The sequence below is a fragment of the Elaeis guineensis genome, chromosome 4 (assembly GCF_000442705.2).
Source record: "Elaeis guineensis isolate ETL-2024a chromosome 4, EG11, whole genome shotgun sequence".
NCBI classification, from domain to species: Eukaryota; Viridiplantae; Streptophyta; class Magnoliopsida; order Arecales; family Arecaceae; genus Elaeis; species Elaeis guineensis.
In genome coordinates, this window is record NC_025996.2 from 4,769,198 (window position 1) to 4,790,586 (window position 21,389).

Here is a 21,389-nt window from a genome sequence, read left to right on the forward strand (position 1 = left end):
CGCCCGCCTCCCCCTCTTGGTCCCCCACACGTGCTCCCCCTCGCAATCTCCTCCCATTTTTTGTTTTTTTTTTTTTTTGCAAAAAAATAACCAATCGGTTTCTGGGTAATGGTCTCCTCTACTGGGATATTTCTTGCCACATTCGATCCTTCTGCCGCCCAGAATTTTCTGCAATTAGCGATCCATTTCCAGCATTCCTACCCGGCAAAAGGGGAAACAAAACGATTTTTTCTCTCCCTTTTGATCGTCTTATGGATCTGGGTGTCGAATTTATCGAGGAAATCGAGCAGTGGGCTTTCACGGCTTGCAGCGGAGGATAGTGGATTTGCGCCGTGGGAGCCATAAAACCGGCGAGATGGGCAAGTCCTCCGCTGCTGAGGGGCTTGTGGATGGAGTAAATAGGAGGGAAGAGGAGGAAGACGAGAGGAGATCTCTTTTGCCGCCGGCTGCCAAGGGAGGAATGGCCGGAAAGAGGAAAAGATCCGGGAGGAGGAAAGTCCGGTGGAATGATTGCAACGGGAAGACGCTTGTCGAAGTCTTGGAATTCCATCCCAGGTTTGTCCTCATTCCCAACCATCAATGTTATTGTTGGATTTTTTTGTTTTTTTGGTGCCGTCCCCCTTTTTTATTTGGTCTTGAGAAAAGGTTGAATTAAAGAATATTTTTATGCAGCATTCCGTTTCGTGATATATATGAAAAATTACCTATTGATATCTTCGGAGATTGCTTTTCTAATTGCAAGAATAATTATCAGCCGTAAGGTAAGAGATCCATTGAAAACTTGCTTTCTTTTTTTTTTTTTTTTTAAAGTGTACTGGTAGCTCACACTGAGACCCAAAATTATGGAAGTTCCATGAGAAATTTGTGGATGATCAATAATTGTTTTCAGTGATCTGCTCGTTTATCTCACTTGTAATTATCAAAGTGCAGCTATAAGAAGCACGGTAAGTTCCAATCAGAATCAGATCATGGCAAGAGAAATACATACAACATAGTGCGTTAATTAAAGATGCCTGAAAATTTAGAGTTGAGTTTTAGCTTTTGAAAATCTTGGTCATGAATGCCTGAAAATGTTGAAAAAATTCGAAGCACCAATGCATCGATGATTTAATATCTTTTACGAAAATGTTGGAAGTGTACTTAACCATGACCATCTGCCTTTTTCTCATCTATTTAGGATCAATTTTTATGGATCCTCATTCACCAAGTATACCAATTTGGATCTAGATATCGAGTTGAATTGAATTAAACAAAGGATTAGAAACCTAAAATTGGGCCTTTTATCTTTTTCAATAATTCAACTATGGGGTTGAGTAACTCCAACCAGCAAGAATTAATATAACAAGGTGAAAAGAAAAATACATATTTTCTAAATTTGGTCTATAATGCGAGAAGCCGTAATATAAGTTAGGCTTTACGACACCAAACTGGATGCTGGTAACATTGAAATTGTTTTAAGACCGCCAATTTCAGGTTTAACAGGGATTACATGAGGTTGCTCTTAAGAAATATTTTAAAATCATGATGCTTAATGAGATGATGGAAGATTCAATTTTTCAGAAAAAATAAAAAACAATGTGGAGAATGAATTGAAATCTATTCTTGAAAATCTTTCTATAATTGAGAGAGGGAATTGGATTGAAGCTTAAAGTTGTTGAATATACTACAACAGAATAAGATATTAGCGATGCAAAAAATTCATCGCTAATACTAAATTTTCGTCGGTAATAGTTATTAGCGATTGAATTATCATCGCTGATATTTTATCTCAAATAATGGCATCGTTGATAATTTTTTACGATGGAAAAAAATTTTTATCATCAATAATTGATATTATCGATCAAAAATTTTTATTATTAAATTTTTTTTTCAAAAACTATTCGCGACGAAAAATTTTCATCCTAAAAAAAAATAATTTACAATAAATTATGACGTCGCTAATAAAAAAATAATTTTAAAAAAATAATTAAAAAATTAATTAATTAAAAATTTAATTAATTTAATTAAAAATTAAATTCAGATTAATTTAATTAATTTTAATTAATTAACTTTCATCACTATTAATTTAATTAAAAATTTTTATGAAATTCAGATTTATAAAAAAATATTAACGATATAAAAGTTTCATCGCAAATACGACAATTGCTGACTAAAATTTTTATCGTTACTAAATTAGTAATTATTTACGATGAAACTATTTTCATCGTTAATAATTTAATATAAAATTTTAATATTTTTAAATTTATTTAAAAAAATTATTTACGACCAATTGTTTTCGTCGCTAATAGGATTTTTGGCGACCAAAATTTTATCAAAAATAATTCCATCTCTAAAAATTTACACACATTTTTTTTAAATAATTTATGAATATATATTTTTAATTTATATTTATAATATTTTTTATTTATAATTTTAAAAATAAAAATAAAAAATTCACATAATAAACTCATAAATAAATTTTATTATTTTATTATATTAAATTAAAATTACAAGAGGTCTGAAATAAAAATAAAAAAATATAAACAGACCATCAAGTGTCGGCATCTGCTGAAGGAGAATGGGTTGGGGAAGGAAAGTGCTCGGACCGATCTACTGCTGCCTCATCAGCTGTATCATCCGCTCTATCTGTGCCATCCGCTCTATCATCTGGGTCTGGAGTAGTTGTTATTCGTTAATGTGTGTAGCCAACTCATCAGCTCGCTGCTTAGCCTGCTGTCGATCCTCAGTAGCCTGCTTCTGCATTTCCGCCAGCCAAGCATTGCAGACAGTATGGATGTCAGCTCTGAACGAGCGTGAGGATGAAAGAGCACTGATCCCATGCCTTAGATCCCTAACATAATAGGATCTTGTACCAAGCATCTGATCATAGATCTCGTCATCTGTGGGTGCGGTCGAGTCTTCAGAAATAGGCTGGGATCTAATGCCTATCATACGATCCTGAAAATTAATGTTATAGCTATTTTAATTTCGTACTGAAAATTAAATTGCGAATGAAAAAAATAATTGAAAAAATTTACAAAAAGCTCCTGGCTCCCCATCGTCCACTTTTCTGACCGTCGCTGGTGGATCCGCTGGTAGATATCGATCCTACCAGAAGTTCGCCACTCCCTGTATCTCTCTACAATTTAAAAATAAATAATTAATTTTTTTAAAAATAGTTAGAGAGTTAAAATATGCTAATTAGAAATTATTTACTATCTGTTTTATATGACGAGCGAACGATCTCGAACCCCCACAATGCGACACGATCTATCTCACTCGATTTGCGGTGTTCTGAGCACATCATCTTTGTACAGTTAGCAGTCAAATTAGTAGGTAACAAACTGAATTTAAGAATAAATAATTCAATCATTAAACTCTAAAAAAAAGAAGTTTGGATGTGTAACCTAATATGCCGGATCCTTGTAATACCGGCATATGAGTGCCCAATCATCCATAGTAATGCTGTCATACGGTCGTTGCCGCATTGCCTCCACCCCATGGTCCTGCATCATATGGTACCAGTGCTGATGAATACGGTGGCGATACTCCTTGAAATGAAAGTATAAATAAGCATCCACAGCTCGCCGCACGTGATCCTTCTCAAAATCAATAATATCAAATATACCCTACCAATAACAAATATTAAAAAAATATCATGCTAATTAAATATTCGCAGTATAATTTATTTTACCTATAACTGAATATAGAAAATCTCTCTCTGAGCCTGTATAACGTGACGCTAATCGAAAAGTATCATGGGGGCATAGTTGCGGCATATGATGCCTAGTTCGGTTTGCCACGGCTCGCACCATCTCCTAATGGGCCTGGTGTAGTCAGATGGTATCTCAACACGGAGATGTTGTTCTGGGTGCTAGCATCTCCAACGCTTTAGAGCGAGGTTCTTCGATGGATCTCGCTCTTGCCTCACCACCGGTGGAGACTGATCTAAAACAATAATAAATAAATCATTAGTATGATAGCTATTCAAATAAAAAAATTAAATTTTATTATATAAAAAATATAATAATTTCACTCGGATCCGCCTCACTCAGATCTGCCTCACTGGAATCTGCCAGTGCAGGACCCTCTGGCGACTCTGCTGGTGCGGCAGTGAAAATAGGTGAAGGCGCCTCAGCCTCAAAGGTAGGCTGCGAACTCGAACGCTGTCGTCTGTCTCTTGGTATCATACCTGCAATTCTTGACATATAAATGAATATAATATTGAATAATAATAGTGAAAAATAAATTATATTCTAATGAATAGAATTATATCATATACCATTATTGCAAGAGAAGATTCAACAAAAAATATAGATCTACTCATCAATATTCGTATCTTCCTCTATGGTAGGTCCTCCTCCGAATCACAACAATCGATTAATGTATCATCTTCTATCTCATCGTCATTTATGAACTGATCGTCGTCCTTTGACTCATCAAGATTAAATACAAAATTAGCTTCAACTTCGTTGGACGGCAGATCAGCTCTATTCAAAGAAGCTGTTATAAGTTCTTCATCAACAAGAAGCTCGGCTAATGTTTGTTCTTCCTTTTGAAAAATTTCTTCTTCATATAAATCTGAATTTTGATCTATCTTTGGTCGGGTTGGTATGTCATATACATCTCTAGGTATTATTCTTTGTACGACATGTCAATTACCTCGATACTTTAGATTCTTTAAATATATTACTTATTTCTCTTGAGTTGTTAATATATACGGCTCATTCTAGTATCATGTTCGTATAAAGTTTACACTGATAAAATATAGATCGATATAAATATCGATCTTTTTATTACTAATATCCCACAATTCACACTGAAACAAGAATACAGAATCACTGGACCCATACTTCAGTTTTATGATATCTATCAGTGCATCATGATATTCAATCTCTTCTTCTCTTTCATATCCTATCATAGCAATCCCACTATTTTGGGTCCGTCGTTGCATCTCAAGCTCCCTTGTATGAAATTTGATTCCTCCAATGATATAGGATGCATAGTGGTTAACCCTTTGATCGGAGCCACATGCTAAATCATATAACTCACCAGTCACATCCTCTTCTTTATTGAAATACTTATATTTCATCTACATCATAATATAAAAAATTATGATCCGGACCTCGATCCAATTCGGATCGTGATCTGGATCCGAACCGGATCCCAGATCGGACAGTTCATATGCATTAAAAATTCGCTGAAGGATTCGGTTAATCCTAGTTAAAACATTAAATCATAATCACAATAATTTATATACATTAAATTATAAAAAATATATATTAAATTATAATAAATAAAAAAATATACATCAAATTATAACAAGAAAAAAATATTTTATTATTAATCAAATAATAAAATATTTGATTAATATTTTATTATTTTTATTTTTTTCTCCCTCGTTTCTTCCTTCCCTTCCTCCCTCCCCGCCCCAGCCGACCTTCCTCCATCAGTGGCTGACCCACACTTACCCCCCTCCAACGCGCCACCCATGGCCTCACCCCACCCAACGTGCCAGCCCCTCCGCCCTTCGACCCCCAGCCCCTGTGTCGCCCCCGACCACCCACCCCTACCCCACGAAACCCCCTCCATCCTCTGGCCCCCCCAGCCCCTGCAACCTCCTCCACCCTTTGAGACGCCGCCATCCCCCAACCCCCACCGCTATCCCCCCAACCTTCGGCTCTTGCGCCCGCATCCATCATCACCGGACGAACCCCTGTGACCCACCCTCTCATTCCTCTCCGCCTCGACGAACCCCACGGCTCCCCCTACCCCCATCGGCGTTGCTCCTTCGCACCCCACGGGCCCCCCTCCCCACGACCGGACCCCATCCCCGCTCCCTCCCCCTCCCCCTCTTCCCCCACCGGCGGCTCCATGCTATGGTGGCCACCGGCACGTGCCGGTGGGGGCTCGCCGTTTTGGGTGGTGCAGCTCTAGGTATTAGGAGCTGGATAATTTGTCTTGGTAGATCTTCCCTCCCGTTTATCCAAAAAAATATGCATTGGATCTTGGCTTGCCAAGAATTGAAAGGAATTACAGAAAAGGAAGTTTACCTTTGTAATGTTCTTACCTTATTTCGAATTAATGGGCATCCGTTCTTGATATTCTTCTTATCCATCATGTATCTTTGTTGGTATTTACAGTGATTCGAGTGATTCAGAGGATGAGTATTTGGGTTTTTGTATATGCACGGTAATGTAAATCTCTTGCACAAGGTTACAGTTTCAGCCATGGCTTGAGAAACGGCAGAAAATACTAACAGATTGTCATGTTCGAAGTTGCTGTTGCCCTTGGGGGCTGATTTTTTGACATAAACCACTACTATGATTTTTGCTGAGATGACATTTTTTTCATTTACATTAACAGGATTAATTTATCGCTTTTTAAGGTGGTTTGATCTGATTAATAGGTGTTGCAGGCAGCATTTGGGAACAGCCATATATTGGTGCTGATTTTCAGATTAATTACATTGGGAATTTTTTTTTTTATTTACTCTTTGTAAGATTATACATTACTCAAAAATCTGTTGCATTCCGTTTTTCCAAATATTATACAAACTATGTGGCAATAGTATGTTGCATCTTTCAGGCGGCCCCTGTGCTTGATATAGTTTTGATTTGTTCTATTTGTTCTTTATGCCTGTCCTTTGTTAACTAAATGATGTTTCAATGGTTTCGCGACAAACTAATGGTGAATGAAATTGGTTGGATTACTGAACCTGTTCAATCCTAGCCAAAGTTTCATTCTGAGCCGATAACGTGTGACTGCTATTATTCGACAAATCAGGATGTGCTTCTTCTGGTAGGTTAGGGCAAAGAGAATTTGAGATGAAGGGTTTGCCTTGTTAACTTTTATGATGATTCCCGGAGAAATTTTAATCATGGTTTGAACTTCTCCATCCCCAAGGAACTGTGAAGGTTTGGAGCTCGCTATAATTATATTTGAACTGTTCTTGGAAGAGGATTAAGTGCATGTTTTAATAATTAATGGTACCCTATTTGTCGATACATAAGAATTGGGAATTCAAATATTTCTAAGACCTCCCCAAATATTATCCACACAACCGTATGTGGCTATATCTTCCTGACCTTCCTGAATGGGGTACTATCATAGCAAAATCTACTACAACATTACATCAAAAACAACTTGGAGCTAGGCAGAGAAGCTTTTTCAGGTTTGGAATACAAAATTTTGTTGCATGAAATTGAATAGTCTAGTACTAGGGTGCATTGGCATCACTTCCGATTTTCTTTAAAAGAAATAAAAAATAAAAAATTTATTTTTATTTTTTTAAATATAAATATTTTTGATATAGTTAATTATTTTTAAAAATATAAGTATAATGATGGTAGTTGAGATAGTGATAGTAGAGCAATGGAGGTAGTAGTGACATATGGGTGTTAGTGATGAAGCAGCACGGAAGTGGTGGTAGTGGTTGGGGGCACCAATGATGTGGTGATGGCGACAATAATAGCAGTGGTGGTGTTATGGAGGTGGATGGCATAAACTATGATGATGGTAATAATGTGGCTAAGGTGATGAAGGTGGCGTTAGCAATGGTGATAGCAACAATGGTGGTGGAGACAATAATGATGAGGTGGCAGTATTGGTGATGATAGTGGAAATAATAATAATGTTAGTGCAGATAATAATGACAGCAATGATAGTGATGGCAGTATAATGGTAGGAATGATGGTGGCGATGGTAGCAGTGGCAAGTATTGGCAACAGCAACAGAGATGGTGGCAAAAGCGCTAGAAGGAGATGTGGTTTCTTTCGAAAATAATAAAAAATATATTTTTTTAATTTTATTATTTTAAAAATAATGAACATAATTTTAGAAACATAATAACACTGATATATTTTCTAAATTGGTTTCTATGATTTTTTTTTCAAAAAAATAAAATAGAAAATATTAAAGGAGAAGCTGAATAGACTCTAAGTTTAAAACAATTATATAAAGAATCATAAGCTAAAGTGTTGGACTACTTTGATTTCTGTAGGGAGCAAGAAATTGAGTCTAATTCTTTATCTGAATATTTTTATTATCTTAATTTGAGCAAAAATGGTCCTAATATTTTCTTGATCAAAGCTAACCTGAGAAAAAACTATATGAGTATCTCAAAATGATAAAAAAAAAAAAAAATGTCAAAATGACTCTAGACTTCAATCAGTTGGGGAGGCTGATGAAAGTGAGATTTTAATAAAGCCAATGTACTTGAGGTCCTTCTTGAACAACTTTTTTTATTTTAATTTTCCCTTATCTGTTTTTTTTTTTTGGGTGGAAGGGGTATGGTTGTTGTTGGGATGGGGGTTGGTAAAGTTGAAGAATAAATTTAAGTTGGCAAACTTTTCTTTTAGGGATGTCTAATAAGGAACTCTTCCATCAACTTTCACAGTTTGTGGCATCCATATCTAGATTTTGTACTTTCACATTCATGTATTCCCTTGCGCCACATTAAAGTTTTGAAGCTTTTGTTTCCCCTTCTAAATGCTGGTAGAATAAATTTAAATTGTTGGTAGGATGGGTTGGTATAGTTTTGAATAAATTTAAGTTGGCAAATTTTTCCGTTGTCTATGAAGTATTGGGCCATTGGCATGCATATAGCCTATGATACTCGAACTATAGAAGAAGCACTATCTTCTAGTGCAACGCAATACCATAACAACTTAATCTTTATCAGTTCCGTATTTTAATTAATACAAAAATAGTAGTTCTTATTTAAAATTTCAACATAACTATAGTAACAGTTATGACAGTCACAATGTGGTACATGATGGCCAATGCTACACAATTACAGGTGTTGGGGGATACCCACCGACCGACCGACCGACTATCGGAGGGCCCGACCGACTGGCGGCCCGACCGACTAAGCCCGACCGACTAACCAACGGCCCGACGGACGACTCTGACTGGTCGATCGTCGGTCGGGCGACAGGCCGACGGACGCCATCAGCGGCTAACTACGGTCATTCCGCGGTCCATTCCCGACCGACTAAACCCAGAGGTCTGGTAGCCGACCCACATGAAGCTCGCCGACCGACGGAGGAGTCCGACGCCACTCTGCTGGCCACCGACCTGGGGTCGGCCGACTCCACCAACCGCCGTACGGTCGCCAGACGTTGTCAGCCCTGACACGGACATGCGGCACAATTACCTAGGGGCATTGTCCCGCCCGGGGCCGGGTCAACCCTGGCGATTAGACGGCTACACGGCGACATGACGTTTTCACGGCGGCTCTGACAGTCTACAGTGAGTTGACAGTTCCTCACTTGTCCGCGCCATTAATGATGGCGCCATACCGTGCTCCACTATATATACCGGGGAAGGCAACAGTGCAAGGGGTCGATCCGCCCGTCTCTCCCACATACGCAGGCTCGCTCCTCTCTCTCTCTCCCTCTCTCTTTCTCAGAGCTCTCTGTCTGCATTTCACTGTTGCCCAGTCACCTCTCTGACTTGACCGTCGGAGGGTCCCCGCCGGAGCCGCCTCCGGTCAGTGCGGACTTCCTTTTGTAGGTGCACGCTTCCCGGCGATCGGGCGACGAGGCGATTGGCCGCAACAGATTGGCGCGCCAGGAAGGGGGAGCAGCATGACAAAGACAAGAGCTCAACGATCGAGAGTCACTGGGTCGGCCAGGCGCTCTTCCCGCCGGGAAGAAGCCTCCCCGCCCCCACCGGCGGCGGAGCCTAGCTCTCCGCGCCCTGCAGTGACCACGGAGGCCCAGATTGCGGCCATCGTACGGCAGATGACCGTACTGACCGACGCAGTCAAAAGCCTCCAGCAACAACCGGCGGCCCGACCTATGCCTTCCAGGAGCAGCCGCCGACGGCCGCGCCGACCCCTGTCGCCTCCATACGAGCGCTCCCAACAGTGCTCCCACGGAGAGGAGGAGGGGCGACCACGGCGCGACGACCGATGGTCCCAGCGGCCCTCTCCTTCCCCGTTGGAACGGGCGAGGAAGAAAAAGTGGCCGTGCACACCGTCGGCCTCTCTTTCAGAATCCTCCGGAGGCTCCACCCCTGGGGTCTCCCAGCATCGACGAGCGGACGACTACGAGCGATGGTTCGAGGAGATCGACCGCCGACTCGCCCAACTGCAGATGGACGGCCAGAAGTCTTCGAACGACGTCGACTTCCAGACCGCCCAGCCTCTCTCTCGACTGGTCCTCGATGAGCCGATTCTCAGTCGGTTCAAAATGCCGAACGTGGAGCCATACGACGGCTCCACCGACCCAGTCGACCACCTCGAGAGCTATAAAGCTCTCATGACGATTCAAGGGGCAACCGACGCTCTTTTTTGCATCGGCTTCCCCGCCACACTTCGCAAGGCTGCCAGGGCTTGGTACTCCGGTCTTCGATCGGGCAGTATCCATTCCTTCGCGCAGCTCGAGCACTCGTTCGTGGCCCATTTCAGCACCAGCCGAAAGCCGCTGCGAACGTCGGATAGCCTTTTCTCCCTCAAGTAGGGGGAAAACGAGACGCTCCGACACTTCGTGGCGCGATTCAACGCGGCCACGCTCGAGGTCCGGGACCTCAATGAAGACATGGCGGTTTCAGCCATGAAGCGGGGCCTGAGGTCGTCCCGATTTACTTATTCTCTGGACAAGACCCTCCCCCGAACATACGCCGAGCTACTGGAGCGCGCATACAAGTATATGCGCGCGGACGAAGGAGCGTCCGACCGACGCTTGGTCGAGCCCAGAGGTCCGAAGGAGAAGCGAAGGAAAGGTCGGGAGCCCGCCGAACCAAGCAGGCCCTCGGCCAATAGTCGGCTTTCTCCACCCCGACAGATCCAAAAATCACCCCGCCGACAGACTCCGAGGCCGGTGCGTCCCAGGTATGACTCCTACACTCCTCTCTCCGCTCCCCGTGCGCAGATCTTGATGGAGATTGAAGGGGAAGAATACCTGCGACGGCCTCCGCCTCTGAAGGCAAAGGGCCTCGACCATCAGAAGTACTGCCGGTTCCATCGGAGCCACGGCCACGACACCGAGCGATGCATCCAGTTGAAGGATGAGATCGAAAATCTCATCCGCCGGGGGTATCTCGGCAAATTTCGAAAGGGTCCGCCGACCCGACCGACTGCCGATCGACGCCCCCAGCCGACTGAAGAGGCGCCGACTAACCAGCCGACGGTTGGAGTCATCAACATGATCTCCAAGCGGCTGGGTCGGGGACGTCTACAGGGGGGAGCCGACGAAAAAGCCGCGCCCGGACGACGTGATTACCTTCTCAGAAGACGACGTTCGGGGCATCCAGACTCCCCACGACGATGCTGTTGTTGTGTCGGCGACAATAGCCAATTATGATGTAAAACGAATTTTTGTTGATAATGGAAGTTCGACAAATGTTTTGTTTTACTCGACCTTCTCCCGAATGCGACTACCGACTGATCGACTTAGTAGGGTCTCCACGCCCTTGATCGGCTTTGCCGGAGACACCGTCACGACAGAAGGAGAAATCACCCTGCCCGTGACGGTCGGTACCGAACCACGGCAAAGCACAGTCTCCCTCATTTTCGCGGTCGTCCAAGTTCCTTCGGCCTACAACGCCATACTTGGGCGACCCGGATTGAACGCCCTCAGGGCGATCGTCTCGACGTACCATCTCCTTGTTCGATTCCCGACCAAAAACGGAGTCGGGGAGATGCGCGGAGAACAACAGCTCGCCCGACGATGCTTCCAAATCTCCGTCCAAAGCGACGAGACAAAGGATCCCCTGACAATCGACAAACTGGATCAACGGGAGGAGGAAGAGCGGGGTTCGCCGGCCGAGCAGCTCGAGGCGATCCCGATAGGAGAAAATCCCGACAGAAAAGTTTGAGTCAGGTCTCAATTGCCCGACACCGAACGCCACCGACTGGCGGAGCTGCTGACGGCCAACGCCGACATATTCGCATGGTCGGCAGCAGATATGTCGGGCATCCCTCCAGAAACAATTACTCACCGACTCAACATCGACCCGACAATGAAGCCGGTGAGGCAGAAGAAAAGGTCCTTCGCCCCAGAAAGGCAGAAGGCCATTGACGAAGAAGTGGACAAGCTGCTCGAAGCAGGCTTCATTCGGGAATCCACGTATCCCGATTGGCTCGCCAATGTCGTCATGGTCAAGAAAGCCAACGGGAAATGGAGGATCTGCATCGACTATACCGACCTCAACCGAGCATGCCCGAAGGATAGCTTTCCACTCCCGAAGATCGACCAGCTGGTGGATGCGACGTCCGGATTTCAACTGCTCAGCTTCATGGACGCCTTCGCCGGGTACAATCAGATCCGGATGGCGCCTGAAGACGAGGAGCACACCGCGTTCGTGACCCCCAAGGGCCTCTACTGTTATCGGGTGATGCCCTTTGGATTGAAGAATGCCGGCGCCACCTACCAGCGACTCGTCAATAAGGTCTTCAAAGACCAGATCGGGCGTAACATGGAGGTATACGTGGACGACATGCTGGTAAAGAGCACGCAGATCCCGGACCATGTTCAGGATCTCGAGGAGACCTTCCGCACCCTTCGACGACACCGAATGAAGCTCAACCCGACCAAATGCGCTTTCGGGGTGACCTCAGGGAAGTTCCTCGGATTTCTCGTTTCTCAGAGAGGGATCGAGGCCAACCCTGAGAAGATAAAGGCGATCCTCGACATGCGTCATCCGAACACCAAGAAGGAGGTCCAACAGCTGAACGGAAGAATCGTCGCTCTTAGTCGATTCATTTCCCGATCAGCTGAAAGGTGCCTCCCGTTCTTCAAGACCCTGCGCCAGGCGAACGGTTTCTCTTGGTCGGATGAGTGCGGACAGGCCTTTGAAGATCTGAAAAGGTACCTGGCTTCCCCGCCGCTGCTCGTAAAGCCGCAGGTCGGGGAGACCTTGTATCTCTACTTGGCCACATCTTCTGAGGTGATCAGTTCGGTGCTCGTTCGGGAAAACGAGTGCCGAACCCATCAGCCCATCTACTACACCAGCAAAGTGCTCCACGGCGCCGAAGCCAGATACTCGGAGACGGAAAAGATGGTTTTCACCCTGACCGTCTCCGCGCAACGGCTCCGACCATACTTCCAGGCCCACGCCATCGTGGTACTCACCAACCAGCCCCTGAGGGCCGTACTGCGCCGACCCGACACATCCGGACGACTCGCTAAGTGGGCGATGAAGCTTAGCGAGTTCGACATTCAGTACCGACCGAGGCCTGCCTTGAAGGCTCAGGTCTTGGCCGACTTCATCGCTGAATGCCCGACGACCGACCGAAGGTCGGGAGCTGAAGGCCCGGGATGAGATTCGGTCTCTGAGCCAGACCCGATCTCCACCTGGGTACTCCACATCGACGGAGCCTCCAACGCTCAGGGAAGCGGGGCCGGGCTCCTGCTCACGAATTCGGATGGGGTAGTCACCGAATACGCCCTCCGGTTCGACTTCAAGGCCTCCAACAATCAAGCCGAATACGAGGCACTCCTCGCGGGCTTGAGGATGGCGAAGGAACTGGGCGTCGACAGCCTCCGGGCATTCTCCGACTCTCAGCTGATCGTGGGGCAGGTCAAGGGCGACTTCGAGGCGCGAGATCCGACCATGATCAAGTATCTTCAGAAGGTAAAGGATCTCGTGGCCCGCCTCGAGCATTTCGAGATCTCCCACATCCCCAGGACGGAGAACGCCCGTGCCGATGCTCTCTCCAGATTGGCAACGTCGGCCTATGATTCTTTGGGTCGGACGTTTGTCGAAAACCTCCAACAGCCGAGCATCGATCGGGTCGAAGAAGTACAGCAGCTAACGTCTGAACCAAGTTGGATGGACCCGATCGTCCGGTACCTGTCCGACGGGACCAGTCCCGAAGATCCCGCGGAGGCCAAGCGACTCCGATGGTTGGCGTCGCAATATGTGGTCATGGACGGCCGACTCTACAAGAGGTCGTTCTCCCTCCCTCTGCTCAGGTGCTTGGGACCGACCGACGCTGACTACGCCCTCCGAGAGGTTCACGAAGGAATTTGTGGGAATCACTTGGGGGGCAAGTCCTTAGCCTTCAAGGTCTTGCGACAGGGCTACTACTGGCCGACCATGAGGAAGGATGCGGCAGAGTTGGTCCGAAGGTGCGAGCCATGCCAGAAGTACGCCAATATTCAGCACCAACCGGCCAGCCAAATCACTCCCATTGTCGCTCCATGGCCCTTCGCTCAGTGGGGAGTCGATATTCTCGGCCCCTTCCCACCGGCGTCAGGCCAGAGGAAGTTCATCGTTGTCGCCATCGACTACTTCACGAAGTGGGTCGAGGCCGAGCCCTTGGCGCAGATCACCGAGCGGAAGATGGAGGACTTCATCCAAAAGTCCATCATCTTCAGGTTCGGATTGCCGCGCACCATCATCACCGACAACGGACGGCAATTCGACAACCAAGACTTCAAGGACTTCTGCGCCAGGTTCCACATCCGTCATCGACTAACTTCAGTCGGGCACCCACAGTCCAACGGTGAGGTTGAGGTGACGAACCGAACCCTGCTCCATGGACTCAAGACCCGACTGAACGAAGCCAAAGGTCTCTGGGTCGACGAGCTGGGCTTCGTCCTATGGGCTTACCGAACGACCCCCCGTGTCCCGACCGGGGAGTCGCCGTTCAGTTTGGCCTACGGGACAGAGGCTATGATCCCGCTCGAGATTGGCCTACCGTCTTCAAGGGTCGAGCAGTACCACGAGCCGAACAACTCCGAAAGCCGGAGGGCCGACCTAGACCTTCTCCCCGAACTGCGAAATAAGGCTCAAATTCGAATGGCCTCATACCGACAGAGGGTCGCCCGGTACTACAACGCTAAGGTCAGACCAAAGCTCTTCAGGCCTGGCGACCTAGTCTTGAGGAAGGCGGAAGTGTCGAAGCCCTTGGACCAAGGAAAGTTGGCTCCCAACTGGGAAGGACCCTACAAGGTTGCTGACACCTTCGGGCCGAGGGCCTACCGGCTGGAGACCCTTGAGGGGAAGCCCATTCCCCGGACTTGGAACGCCGACAACTTGAAGCTGTATTACCAGTGAATTTTGTGGTTGGAATACAAGTTCAGTTTTAAATTTTGGAGTCGATACTCCTTCGACGTTCAACGATCCATCGGCCCCTTACCAGGACCGATGCACCTACGGGAGTCGATACTCCTTCGACGTTCAACGATCCATCGGCCCCTTACCAGGACCGATGCACCTACGGGAGTCGATACTCCTTCGACGTTCAACGATCCATCGGCCCCTTACCAGGACCGATGCACCTACGGGAGTCGATACTCCTTCGACGTTCAACGATCCATCGGCCCCTTACCAGGACCGATGCACCTACGGGAGTCGACAGCCCACGCGATTGTTGTCGCGACTTCCGACCAGGCTGCGGTCGGTCGAGGGATATTCGGCTTACCACCGTTTTCACACAACGCGACCTTAGTCGCACCCACAGCTTCCCGACCGATTGACGGTCGGTCGAACGACATCCGGTTTGCTACCATATGTCGGACGACACAGAACCCGACGCAAGAGCTTGGGGATCCGACTTACTATCGCTCCCCCGACACTGCGCCGGTCGATGTTCGACTGAACGCATCTACGGAAGTCCGACTACCGAACCTTTACCAGGTTCGGTCGGCTCCCGACTTAATAGATGCGCCCGACCGGCGACTTCAACTATTGGAAGCCGACCTAAAGTCGGGACACAAGCTACTTCGGAGCTGTGCAAGTCGGTTAAGTCCTACCGACTTACCCGAGTTGGCGACTTCTCTAAGTTGGTAACTAGGGTTCGACATTACAGTAATAAGAGACATTTCAAACAAAAGACACAAGAAAAGACAATTTCATTCATTGATCGAAGGAAATTACAAAGTCGGGCCGAAGCCCGATTACACGTATTTTCAAAAAGAAACAAAAAGAAGACGGTCGGCTGGACCGATCATTCGTCCTGGTTGATCTCTTCGACCGACGGAGGATCGGGAAGGATCGGCATCTCGACCGTGAGCGGCGCTGGGTCAACGGCAGAAGGATGTCCTTCAGTCGGCAAGGGACCTTCGGTCGGCTCCTGCTCCGGGACGGCTTCCTCCGCTGGGATGACGCCTCCCGACAGCCGGTCGGCCTCCTCTTCGGCTCCCTCCTCTTCGGCGAGTAGCGGGACGACTCGACTGACGTCCACCTCCGGGTACAAGGCATGGACGGCATCCCGACCATCCTCGAACCCGACCCGGTAGGAGGCGAAGCCCGACTCGAGCATCTCCTCCTTGTACCGGTCGGAGGCCCGGAAGTCCTCAACCGCACGATCGGCCGACTCCCTCGCCGACCGTGCCTCGTCCTCAGTGTGGGCCAGCTCCTCCCTCGCCAACTCCGCCTCGGCCCTAGCAATTTCGGCGTCGATCTGGGCGATGGACAACTCCTCTTCGGCTTCCGCGAGCTTCCCCAGGCTGACCCGAAGTTGCTCGCGTTCCCCTTGGAGTTCGGAGGTGGCACCGTCCCGTTCGCGTCGAAGACGACGCACGGCCCGACCTTTGTGCTTGGCCTCCTTCTTGGCCGACTTCAGTTCGGCCATAAGCCGGGAGACCTCGTCCGTCAACTTGGCCTCCCGGTCGGCCGACTCCTGCAGTTGGTCGACCAGCCTCGCTCTTTCGGCCTCGGCCGCCGCCGACCTTTCTTTAAAGGCTGCCCGAACGTCGCCGAACCTTCGGTATCCGGCCTCCAACTCGGACATGGTGAAGATCAGCTGCCGACGGAAAAAAGCTTCGTCAGAATTATGTGGCAAGCAAAAATTCTTCTAAGGAAAAAGGTGACGCGAAGCTTACCTCCACCATTGTCGGGTAGAACCGCGACAGCATCTCGGTCACCTGCCGAGACCGCAACGACTGCACGTCGGTAGGGAAAAGGATCCCCTGGCACAACCTCCTCGCAAGGTTGTGGTCGGCCAAGGCCGATACACCCTCAGGGTAGTATGCGCTGGGGGGCATTGATCTCTCCTCCTCCGAGGGCTCCATCGGGGCTTTCCCCCGATCAGCTGCCCCGACCGATGGGGCTGGCAGCGATGGGACGCTGGAGTTCGACCCGGCGCCCCCCGTTGCGCCAGCGGACGCCTCCGGACGATGTTCGGCTTCCCGAACGTCATCCGGCTCCACCCGCGGCGGCGAAGCCGCCGACACTCCTTCGGCCACTTCCTCGGTCGGCCTCTCTTCGACTTGGACAGTCGGAGCCGCGAGGGCTATGATCGGCTCCGACCCCTCGGTCGCCGACGCTTCCACGGTCGGCGGGACTGGGGTTGGTCTCTTGGAAGGGCGCGAAGGGCCAGCCCCCGACGCTGGCCTCTTTCTCGCGGCGGCAAACTGACGAATCTCGGCATCGGTCGGCCTCATCCTCGGTGGTGTCCCTGCAAAACCGACCAGTGTCAAAGGCCGGACCAGAACTACCCTAAAGCCGAATAAAAAAAAAAGCTGGGGGATCGGGCGATACCTATTCGAGGGACCAGACTCAGGCCGGCATCATAGAGAGCTTGCTCGGTAACAAGCTCCCTCTGCTTCGGGACCGACATGTCTTTGAGTCGGTGGAAGTCCTCCCGGTCGTCCGCGTCGACCCGACTGTTGTCGTTGGCCTCAGTTCGGGGTACACCCCAGCGGGAAGGAAAGCCCCAAGAAGAAGAAGAAGAAACGAAAAAGAACTGGTTCTTCCATCCATGAATGGACGATGGAAGACTGGTTATGAAAGCAAGACCCTTCCGGGGGTTGAAGAGCCACCACCCTCGGGCCTTAGGGTGGGGTCGGAGCATAAAAAATGCCCGGAAGAGGGAAACGCGAGGGTTGGTCGGCAAAAGCTGACACAACAACGCGAAGGAGATTATCAGACGAACAGAGTTCGGCGCCAGCTGCGCCGGACAGAGTCCGTAGTAATCAAGCAGATTCCGGACGAACTCCGGAATCGGGAGCCGAAGACCCGCGCGAAGGTCTTCGACATATAGCGCCAGGTCGCCAGGCGGAGGGTTGTTGACCCGACCGCCGGCCCCTGGAGCGGAGAGCCGAAACTGCTCCGAGATGCGATAGTGCTCCCGAAGCTGATCGACATTCGGCCCCGAAAGCGAGGAAGCCTCATCTTCCGGAGCCGATCGAGAGTCGTCGGTCGGGTTCCCCGACCGAGCTCCCTGGGTCGGTTTCCTGGTCATTATGCAGGAACCAAAAGAGCAGAAAGGGAAGAAGAAGGAGAAGAGGGGACCACGAACCCGATGGACCCTCCGGAAGTGGAGAAGAGCTCTGCCCGCGACGACCGAGAAATCGCCCGGACAGAGTTTCCCCCAGCAAATGGCGAGTGTGGGTCCTGGGTCCGGGAGGTCCTATATATATAGGGCCAACCGACGGCCGAGATGCTCCCGCGCCGACCAAAGACCTCCAGATGCGCGACGCGTGGCGCCCGCCGGTTGGCTGAGGATTCGGCGCGCTTCGTCCCGGGACGCCCGCACCGCCCTCATTAAATGCCGGAGCGGACGCCGGCCAACCACCATGACACGCGGCGCGCGGGGGTTGGCTCCGCAGTCGGCCGCCCGCGCCGGTCCGCGTTCCCGATGGGACGCCTCACCCGCGATCGGCGCCGAATATCCGATCGACTGATGCCGTATCGTCCGGCGCCCGATCTTCTGACACCGACGTGACGACTGACGACGACAAGACGTGGCGTCTGACACCTGACGCCGGCGCGACTTCTGGCATCGACTAGACGTTCGGATCACTTGGGATTCATGAGGTGTCTGACAACGGATCAACCGGCGGTACGGTCGGATCTGCACATGCGACAAATCCACTCCCAGTCGTCCGGTCTTGCTACCCGAATGAAGGCATCGGCCAGCTCTCCACCCGACTTAGGAGTGGAGGGGGGCAACTGTTGGGGGATACCCACCGACCGATCGACCGACTATCGGAGGGCCCGACCGGCTGGCGGCCCGACCGACTAAGCCCGACCGACTAACCAACGGCCCGACGGACGACTCTGACTGGCCGATCGTCGGTCGGGCGACAGGCCGACGGACGCCATCAGCGGCTAACTACGGCCATTCCGCGGTCCATTCCCGACCGACTAAACCCAGAGGTCTGGTAGCCGACCCACATGAAGCTCGCCGACCGACGGAGGAGTCCGATGCCACTCTGCTGGCCACCGACCTGGGGTCGGCCGACTCCACCAACCGCCGTACGGTCGCCAGACGTTGTCAGCCCTGACACGGACATGCGGCACAATTACCTATGGGCATTGTCCCGCCCGGGGTCGGGTCAACCCTGGCGATTAGACGGCTACACGGCGACATAACGTTTTCACGGCGGCTCTGACAGTCTACAGTGAGTTGACAGTTCCTCACTTGTCCGCGCCATTAATGATGGCGCCATACCGTGCTCCACTATATATACCGGGGAAGGCAACAGTGCAAGGGGTCGATCCGCCCGTCTCTCCCACATACGCAGGCTCGCTCCTCTCTCTCTCTCCCTCTCTCTTTCTCAGAGCTCTCTGTCTGCATTTCACTGTTGTCCAGTCACCTCTCTGACTTGACCGTCGGAGGGTCTCCGCCGGAGCCGCCTCCGGTCAGTGCGGACTTCCTTTTGCAGGTGCACGCTTCCCGATGATCGGGCGACGAGGCGATTGGCCGCAACAACAGGATAATGGAGGAAACGTTTTAGAAGACAAATCGGTGCAAATAGTTTTATTGGACAAACTCACAGTATAGCATTAGTTGCTTCACATGGTTGTGTTGGACCCAATCCTAAAGGAGAAAATGAATGCTTAAAATGGCGAGTTGGGGAGTGACTCTCTTATGCTCTGAAATTAACACAATGTGATGTGGGAATTATGATACATTCATTGATCTCTATTTCTAATGGCCGGTGCCGTGGTGGTACGGAAACTTTATGATGTATCGTCTAAACAAGGACAAGAAAAGCCCTTGGGTAGGAGAGGTCCAGGGTCATTACTTCGGGGGACACACGTTGGTTGTTAGACAAAAATTTAATGCCGAAAAAAGCTCGGCCAAGTGGCTGGGTTTGCCCTTCGAATGGTAGGGTCACCAACCGTGTGTGGTCCATGGCCGGACTTGGAAGTAGAATCGGAATAGATTGATATATAATTTAGCATCATCATATCCTTCGACGTATTTAGATCATGATTGGGATAAAAATTGAATAAAATTTAAATTTAAAAAAAAAATTTAAATTTTGAAGAACTAAGATATTTTTATTCTTCTTAGAATTTAAATAAAAAAAATATTTTTTTCCAACCAAATGATCGAAATAAAAATTATTTATTTTCATTCTCATTTTAAAATTTAACTCTTCCAACCAAATATACCCAAATCCATTAAAGATGCTATCTTTGAATGTGGCATCTTAAAATCAATTTTTAAAAAAAACAAAAACTAATTTAATTATTTATTTATTTTAGAGATCTTCTTATGCTCGTGCTTATTTTAGAAAATAGCTAAAGCTAATAATAGACAATGACTCGAAAGACTAAAGACTTCAAAACTTTAGCATATTAATAGGGATGCCATCCAAGCATGTCGCCTTCATCCCATGATTAGGGAAGAATTCTGGTTATTCGTCAAAATTGTTTATCTATTTTCTAAGTAGTTTAGCAATATTTTATATAGTTGTTTGCTTTATGCAATTATGCAATACAATGATTGCTACGGTTGTTGTTATTAATCAAGGATAACATTGTGCAAGCCTATATATTATAGATTATGGTATATCATACCACTGCTGGACACACACACACACACACACACACACACACACACACACGAATATTGAATGCAATATAGGAGGTATGTTGCAGAAATTGTGAAACCATGCATCCTGTTAAAAAATATTGTTGCTATCTATGGTTGAAGTTGTGGACACATTTCAATACAATGGATATTATCTAATAAATATCTGTATCAACCTATAACTATTATTTTTTATTAAAAACTTATTTGGATGTCTGGATCCAAAATTTTATAAAATTCATAAATTAGACTAAATAAAGCAACTAAATAAGGTTGGTGTACGCTTGTACATTCATTGGAGTGGACCAATCCGAATCTTATGATAGAGAGAAAAAAATTTTAAGATTTGAATTTACGCCTAGACATCCAAACAAATCTTTAAAAAATTTATATCCTATATTGCATATACCATGTAACTGTATATGCAGCTAATTAGAGCCGCTCATTTATGAGAGATGCATTGAGACAAGTGCTTGATAAATGGAGGTCTTAGGAATGAGCATTCTGATTGACTGCATGTGCAACCATATATGTATCTAGTGTAAGATATAATTTTTAGTCACTTAGAAATAAAATTTAGATCATTGGATGTCACAAGAATTATTACACCAAATGAGAAAGAATTAAACTTATTAGTTTCGCATTTTCTTTTATGCAATAGATACTCAACATATTTTTTTCTCTTTAT

At 47.7% G+C, this 21,389-nt stretch overlaps 1 protein-coding gene across 2 annotated transcripts; it reads left to right on the forward strand.

Annotated features, from left to right (window-relative positions):
* The first annotated feature begins 26 nt into the window (after window positions 1-26).
* On the forward strand, window positions 27-6,559 carry LOC105044201 (uncharacterized). 2 transcript variants are annotated; one of them, XM_010922017.4, is made up of 2 exons: window positions 27-555; window positions 6,123-6,559. In XM_010922017.4, the coding sequence occupies exons 1-2, from the start codon at window positions 356-358 to the stop codon at window positions 6,178-6,180; spliced, it is 258 nt and encodes an 85-aa protein (XP_010920319.1). In that variant the 5' UTR covers window positions 27-355; the 3' UTR covers window positions 6,181-6,559. The 2 variants fall into 2 exon arrangements, 1 of the variants encoding a protein (XP_010920319.1); XR_012140574.1 differs by lacking the exon at window positions 6,123-6,559 and adding an exon at window positions 673-1,085 and having other exon boundaries at window positions 71-555.
* Window positions 6,560-21,389: the final 14,830 nt, after the last annotated feature.

Bases quoted from the DNA above. Each gene is read 5' to 3' on its own strand.
- LOC105044201 (XM_010922017.4), top strand. From the start codon at position 356: ATGGGCAAGTCCTCCGCTGCTGAGGGGCTTGTGGATGGAGTAAATAGG. The intron at 556-6,122 runs GTTTGTCCTCAT...TGGTATTTACAG, and splicing joins GTCTTGGAATTCCATCCCAG to TGATTCGAGTGATTCAGAGG.